Below are 8,234 nucleotides of genomic sequence, written 5' to 3'. Positions count from 1 at the left end.
ATTAACATTATTGGTGATTCCTCTCGCGTCTGTTAATAGCTTACATCATTGGCTGGTAATCAGATGGTGTCTTCCCATGTTCAACTTCAGATCACATATTCACATGGTTAGACTCGTACTTGACTGAACAATTGAACGAGATATAAGACCCCGATCTAGTTTCATCCATCCGGGCTGCGATTTCAGTAGTACTAAATCATATGTACATTGACCTTACATTGATAGTCATCCATTTATGGGTCTATATATGTAGACGACTGTTTATGTACATGTAATGAAAGTTTATATGCTGAGCATGGGTATGCCTTGCCTCAGCAATTCATGTAAAAATCAAAATATCATGATATATGTATTGTAATTGATGCAGGTCACCTTCCACTTCGAAACCTCTTCATCACATCGTAAAGCATTTCATTCGACATTTACATTTTTTGACTTCATGCTTTAGGGGGAAGTTGTTACAAATCCATTTGGGCACATAACTCCCATCATCCATATCAATGTTTTAGGTCTCATCAAACCCTAATTTTAGATGCTACATGCCCTAAACAAGTCACCCTTTTGAATGCCTCCTTTCCAGACAGTTTCATGACTTAAAGACATCCTGAAATCATCTCTAAAGGGACCAGCGTAGGTAGGCCCATGTAAGGGTGTGTTGCAAAGCAGTTGAGTCCATTCCAGGGTGCTCTACAGAGCACTTAGGCCCTCTTTCACCTATGCTGGGCGAGATTGAGCGAAATTCACATAGGGTTTGGGGAATATTCTTATCTCTTGGAGTCTTCTAGAAGTTTCCCTCACTTATCAACTCCTATGAGCTCGAAAATGGATGAGGAATGAGTTAAGATGCATCCTATCCTCTCATCCCTTCCTCCATGGAACTAATTCTAAGTATGGAAGGCCATTCAATACCCCCATTTATGACATAACCTCCTCCATCTTCCTATAAATTGAGCACTCATCTAAGTGATCAAGGGATGGACTATGTTGAATTGTAAGGAGATAATGTTGCTATGAGAATTGACTTTGAGACAAGTATTTTTATGCTACAAGTTTGTCATGCTTTTGATGTGATGTGGATGGGATCAAAGCTGGAGGAGTGACTTCGAATCAGACTTGATGGTTCTAATTCCTTCTTCTATTCAATAAAGTATTTGAACCCTTTTCCCATATGCTTATCTTGTTATATGATGCTTATATGTGTGAATGTATCTGATTCCATTTACTTGTATTCAATATATTTTTTGCTTTGATCGGTTCTTTGTATTTTTTTGATGTTTACAGGTACTTCTCAAGCATGTTAAGTATGAGAAGGAGCGACAGGATCGATACAAAGGAGACAAGAGGAAAGAAGAACTACAAGTAGGTCTTCTCATCTTCTTTGTCTTATCTATTGCTTATAGGAAAAGGCTAAAGTGCTTTAAATTGTTGTTCTAGATATGGCTACTTATCTAGGGAATTAGTATTTATCTGTAGATACCAAATTCTCCAAAATAGCATGGGTTGCAGTTGACTCAGGTAGGCCTGCACGGTGCAGCGACCAAGTCGGTGGACTAGCCGAGCTGCACGACAGCCTCTCTTTTGTAACTTGTAAAAGAACCGGTCGAGCTATGCTCCCGGGGGAATTGTAAAAATAGCAGACTATACATATTTACTTGTATACATTGTGTTTGTGTCTCTTGCAGGGTTTGGTGTTTTATTAATGTATTCTGCATGTTAATAAGTTAACATGGAAAATTATATGAATGTTAGGCATAGTTCGGAAAACAACTTAACAATGAAAAAGTTTAAGTGTTTAGCCGGTGTCGCATGTTGGGCAACTCGCGAAATTGTGATACAGTGAGTTGGGTGGTCCAACCGAGCGCGTTTAACCTACGATTCAGTGGGAGTTGGCACGAGTGCACAATGGGCGAGATGAGTTGGGCACGATTGAACTGGCGAGTCGAGAGCATGCGCGCACAGTGCGACGAGCTAACCGAACGAGCCAAGGGCGATTGCACAAGAGTCATCGTGAAAATGGCTAAGTGTTGGAAGTGATGGCAAGTTTATATGGAGGGCGGTCCCACGCATGGGCGCCCACACCATGGGCCAACGTTGGAGATGGGCGAGTCAACCAAACGGTGGGTCAGCTTGGTAAGTCGAAGCCCCAACCAAAGGGTCGAACGCCATATAAACTAACAAAGGATGGTGGAGCAAAAATCATAACGCATTCTTCAATTGTTTATGTGAGCAAGTGGTGCGTGCTAACTTGGAGAGTCTGAAATGGATGGCGAAGTGCAGGCGGAGCTGTGGGCCGAAGCACGGAGCCGAGGATAGGCAAACGCATATCGGGTGAGCCGCAGGCAGTGAGGGCTGTAGGGCAAGTCAACGGTTAAGGCCGCAGGTCGGGCAGCGGGCGAGGCCGTAGTTCGGACAGTCAGGCAGGTCGAGTCGTGCGTCAGATCGTCCGGCGAGCGCACATGAGGTGCGACGAGCTGGCCGTAGCAAGTGGGCAGACGAGACAACGGGTGGGCGCACTTGGTAACTCGACGGGTGAGGTGAGTTCGGGTGAGGGAGCTCTCCACCCTGGTGGTACTCTTCCAACCGCACGAAGGGGGTGCGACACCACCACCCATTTTCTTTTTAACAATACTCACAAGTGTGGACTACGCCTAACTTTCATACTTAGTTTATTTTTCAACTTTCTAAGTATTATCTTCATTTAGCACAGCGGAAACATTCATAAAACATTCATCATCATTATCATTTTAACATAAGTGCACAACGGATAATAAACTAGGAGGGGAAACTCCCTGCAATATGAGTCTGCCCAATAATAATGACAATATCAGATTTTTACATAAACTTACAACCAGAGAGGAACCCCCAGATTCCAACTCTCAAATCTGCAAATTTACAAGTCTGGCCTGCACCACCATGCAGCCTTGCCTTTCACCGGGCAGAGGTGCCCACGGGCCACCTCCACCATTTCACAGTTCAACTTCGTCATTCGTCCTGTGTCCGTCATTCAGTTGCCTTCATGTAACGCTGCCTGGTCATGTCACCCACCCGGCACACACCCATAGCTTGTCCGCACCGTGCCACCAACACTCCGCGCTCAACCTTCCAACTCATGGGTCGACTAACTCACGGGTCGCCCAGCTCATCGCCCTGAGTGCTCTTCACCCATTTCACCAATTCGTTGTGCCCATAGCTGTATCACCCAACTCGCTGGTCGCCCAACTCGTGGGTCGCCCATCTCATCCCTCGGGCACTCCCACCCGCTTGCTGATACATCGTGTTAACTCTGAATCGTGGTTGCTCATTTCAACCACCCCGGCGCACACCTGAACTCACCTGTTCAACTAACCCACGTGCCCTAACCCGAACTCGCTGAGTTGCTACGTGCACTCACCCTGTGGTTAACCATCGCACCTTCGTGTGCCCGTTCGTTGCGGCCAACTCGTCACTGCTCGACCTGCGGTTACACTGCTGCCCGACCTACGACAACTTCGTTCGCATACCTTATGATTTACATGACTGCGCATTTTTGCCTTGGCTTCGTGCTTCGGCTCGACCACCGCCTACACTTCGCCCATCACCTATTCTTTGCTAAGACTGCAGCTTGCATCACCTTGCTAGCTCGCCATTTCACTTGAAGATTATTTGATGCCTTTTCTCCCCCTTCCGTTTGCTAGTTTATATGGCGGTTGACCCTTCGGTTGGGGCTTCAACTTACCAAGCCGACCCACCTTTTCGTTCAACTCGCCCCTTCTTCAACGTCGACCCATGGTGTGGACGCCCATGCGTGGGACCGCCCTTCCATATAAGTTCGCCACACTTCCAACACTTAGCCATTTTAGCGATGACTTTTGTGCAGTCGCCCTTGGCTCGTTTGGTCAGCTCGTCGTACTATGTAGGCACGCCCTCGACTCGCCGGTTAAACCGCCTAGCTCGTCTCTCTCCCGTCGTGCGCCCATGCCGACTCCCATTGTCTCGTCAGTTAAATGCGCTCAATTGGAATGCTTCACTCACCATATCATAACAATGACTTGTGGGCCTTACATCCCCCCCCACCTCAAGTCATTGTCATCCTCGACAATTCTCCATCCCAGCAACCACCTATCGCCAAGACCAACAATCAACCACTGTCGTAAAGTGCTATCAGCTCCAACATCCCAAGATGCTCATACTTCCTGCCTTCACTCCAATGTCACACAAACCATCGATCTATGTCCCATAAACAGGAAGTCTCCTTGAAAAGTTTAAAATTAGCCTTAAAACTGATTCAACTCCTTTCAATATTATCATTTATTTCCAACAATAATAGTGACATACATATACTTTAGTAACAACAATATTTTTCAATTATAATAAAATTTATTAAAAACCAAAAATTAATTATCATTCATATATATATATATATATATTAATTATTTTAAAATTTCCACTTTATTTATTATTTACGTTTTTATTAATTAAATATATAATTATTATTTCAATAAAAACTTTTATAATTATAATTAAAAAAATTACTATATTAAAACAATTACAAATTTCCCAAACATAATATTTTTAATAAATAACCATTATATATAAATATGTAAATCAATAAAAAATAAAAAAATAAAAATCTAATAAATATATTTCAAAATTAATATTTTTATTTAATAATAATAATAAAATATTAATATATATATATATATATATATATATATATATATAATTCATTATTTATATAATATATTTAAAAATAACATTCAATTTTAATTTACTCTATATTATAAAATTTATAAACTTACTCATTTCAAAATATTTAAAATTATAATATCTTTCTTAATATTTGAATTTCATAATTTTATTATAATTTAATATCTTATTTTTCATCTTCACCAATACGTTAATATTTTTATTTAATAATGATAAAATATTAATATTAATATATTTTTTCAATAATAACTTAGAGGAAGTGTATTCTTACAAGTACCTAGGAATTGATATTCATCACAAGCTCAACTGGAACTATAGCATTGAGAAACAGATTAATGGGGGGTGGAAAGCTTACTTTGGTCTTGAAAATAACTGTAAAATGACAATCCTCGTAATGTGGGATAAAAAAGAGTTCCTCTTTGAAACTTTAGTCACTCCTGTTGTCTTATATGGATGTGAGGTTTGGGGTTGCAGCATCTCTAGAGAATCCTGGAGAAAGATTGAGCAAATCCAGAAGCACCTTATAACGTATAACCTGAAAATTAAAAGCAATAGACCCTATCCTATTCTCCTTATAGAAGTAAGTCTTTCCCCTATCGAGAGCCTAGCTATGACTACGCTTCTGTTGTACAAGCACAAGCTCAATAACGTAGGAGATCACATACTTCCTAAGCTAGCTTTAAATTCCAACCAAAACCACCTAAGGCTGAAACGGGGGTGGTATAAAGACACGAGGGCCTGGTTAAATCATTGGGAGATCAACGAAAATGATGCATTGCAAAACATTAATAACATTAAAAATATTGTTACTTCTAAGTTCAAAGAAAAAATGTGGCGTCAGAAAGATTTAGCAGCTAAAAGAAAATTAAGTTATTATAAGAAGGTCATCAACCCCACCCTAGAAGATCAAAAGTATCTCTTTGTTTTAACTAGCTCAAAGAAGAAAATTAATATAGCGAAGATTAGAACGAACTCTCATGAGCTCCATAGTGAAACAGGGCATTGCGCAGTTCCTAAAACACCATGGATGGAAAGGATCTGTCATCTCTGTGAGAATAGGAACATCGAGGATGAAAATCACTTCCTCTTAGAGTGCCTCGTGTACAACCACATTAGATCTCAATTTCATAATCTTTGTCGCAATATTGACCTCCCTAGCCTTTTACGATGTCAAAATTATAGTGAGCTTGGGAGGCTTCTCTCCAAGCTTTTTGAGCATAGGAATAAAATATTTTCTTTAGGTCCGATAAACCAAAATTTGGTCTCAGTGGACTTTAACCATCATCATCATCATCATATATATAATTCATTATTTATACAATATATTTAAAAATAACATTTAATTTTAATTTACTTTATATTATAAAATTTATAAACTTACTCATTTCACAATATTTAAAATTAGAATATCTTTCTTCATATTTGAATTTCCTAATTCATTATTTTATATCTTATTTTTCATCTTCATCGATACTTCAATATTTTTATTTAATAATAATAATAAAATATTAATATTAATATATATTTTTAAATATATATATATATATATATATATAATTTATTATTTATATAATATATTTAAAAATAACATTCAATTTTAATTTACTTTATATCATAAAATTTAGTCCTTTCATCATATTTAAAATTATAATATATTTCTTCATATTTAAATTTATAATTTTATTATGATTTAATATCTTATTTTTCATCTTCATCAATACTAGTGGATTATATTCAACCATATATTAAAAAAATATGATAATTTTTTAATATTGGGCAGCGTTAGTCATGAGAGTTGTCTCGAAAGAGGTAACCTTCCAGCAGATATATTATACATGATTACACAAGAATAATAGATTATGCATTGCAAAGTAGGAAAATAAATTTATATATATATATATACACAAAAGAAAATAGATTATGCATTACAACGTAGCAAAATAAATTAAATATTAAAAAGGGTCGCTTCGCATATGGGATAGATACACAATTAAGATGCGGAGGTTCGATTCCGCTTCTTCCCTGCAAGCAGTCAATTCATATATGGCAAGATTTAGAACACGCCTATGGTTTTAAGATTGACAGGCTGTCATCGATCCAGGAGTGGCTCATGGATTGCAGCAAGAAAAAGATATTATGGCGCAGAATTGGCATCTTATCATTATGGTTTATATGGAAATGGCGAAACTCTTGCATCTTTAACCAATCCAAATTTTCCCCAGCTAAGGTTTTTGATCTAATCTCTGTTTATGCTGAATCATTCCCTCAGGAACCAGCGAAGAATTTAATCTCATCCTCAGACAGGCTTTCTATTGTTCGTCTTCATCAGCCATCAGCCTTTTTCGATGGGGCAGCTCAACAGGGTCAATGCGGATGCGGCTTCCACATATATATTTCTGCAAGCTCTCAATTCTCTGCTTTTTGGCATGGGGGTCAGGGATCCAATAATATGGCGGAAGCTATGGCTCTCTCTGGCCTTCTGAAATTTTGCATATTCCTAGACATTCAGCAGATGGCTTTTTATGGTGATTCAAAGCTATGGGTTGATTCGGTTAACCAGAAAAACTGCATTCAGGCTCATCATCTGTCTGGTTGGAGAGATAGGATACAGTTCTACTGGTCCTGCCTGGAGAATTGCTCTATTCAACACATCAATAGGGAAGAAAACAGTACAGCAGACGGTCTCTCAAAAAAGGGACTCTTCTCTTCTTCAGAATTTTGGCACCTCGACATTGTATCTGATGATTTCCATTATCAGATATCTGATTTTGCCCTTCCAGATTAGAAAAGAAAATGCATGACTGTCGTATTCTCTTTGAAGTTTTGATATCAGAATTTATCAGAATCGAACGCTGAGTCAATTAGTTCTTCAGATATAGGTTTTTTTTTTCTTATATACATATGGGATCATATCTCTGTTACTGCGCAATCAGAGAAAGAATGTATTATTCAGCTTTTATATACTTCATATAATATATAATGCTTTTTTTTCTTTGAAAAAAAGATAGATACACAATTAAATAAATTTTAACATAGGGATTAAACTGTGTATTCTTAAAACCCTCTGTATCCTTCCGAACTACTATGCTGTCCACTTAGATCTTCAAAGCGATGGCGGTGAGGTGGAGGATAAAATAAAAACCAAAATACAGATTAAATTCCGAACTACTATGCTGTCCACTTAGATCTTCAAAGCAACGGCGGTGAGGTGGAGGATAAAATAAAAACCAAAATACAGATTAAATTCCGAATTACTATGCTGTCCACTTAGATCTTCAAAGCAATGGCGGTGAGGTGGAGGATAAAATAAAAACCAAAATACAGATTAAAAAGCAAGATAGGAAAATCTTGTGACTGTTTGAAATGGAAAGTATAGAACCTTTGAAGAGACCCAACATTTAGTGGTTTCACCACATTCACATTCTTGCTCTTTCCTGTAGTATGTTTTTTTTTTTTTTTTTGCATTGGCATGGTTTATTTTAGTTCTTATTGTTTGGTTTTTACAATTCCTTTTTGGTATTAGGTTTTTCAATTTTGATCGGTGGTGT

At 38.1% G+C, this 8,234-nt stretch overlaps 1 protein-coding gene across 1 annotated transcript; it reads left to right on the top strand.

Moving 5' to 3' along the window:
• The first annotated feature begins 2,456 nt into the window (after positions 1–2,456).
• On the top strand, positions 2,457–7,471 carry LOC149216633 (uncharacterized). The gene is made up of 3 exons (XM_089390025.1): positions 2,457–2,534; positions 6,772–6,852; positions 6,956–7,471. The coding sequence occupies exons 1-3, from the start codon at positions 2,457–2,459 to the stop codon at positions 7,469–7,471; spliced, it is 675 nt and encodes a 224-aa protein (XP_089246151.1).
• Positions 7,472–8,234: the final 763 nt, after the last annotated feature.

This window comes from Pinus tabuliformis, chromosome 1_1 (assembly GCF_031772625.1).
Source record: "Pinus tabuliformis cultivar Carrire ecotype Pingquan chromosome 1_1, CPIR1, whole genome shotgun sequence".
Lineage (NCBI taxonomy): Eukaryota > Viridiplantae > Streptophyta > Pinopsida > Pinales > Pinaceae > Pinus > Pinus tabuliformis.
This window is presented reverse-complemented; position numbering and strand designations above follow the sequence as displayed.

Coding starts and splice junctions, on each gene's coding strand:
- LOC149216633 (XM_089390025.1), top strand. CDS start 2,457: ATGAGGTGCGACGAGCTGGCCGTAGCAAGTGGGCAGACGAGACAACGG. Junction 2,535..6,771: donor TTGGTAACTCGACGGGTGAG/GTGAGTTCGGGT, acceptor TAAGATTGACAG/GCTGTCATCGATCCAGGAGT. Junction 6,853..6,955: donor ATTGGCATCTTATCATTATG/GTTTATATGGAA, acceptor TCATTCCCTCAG/GAACCAGCGAAGAATTTAAT.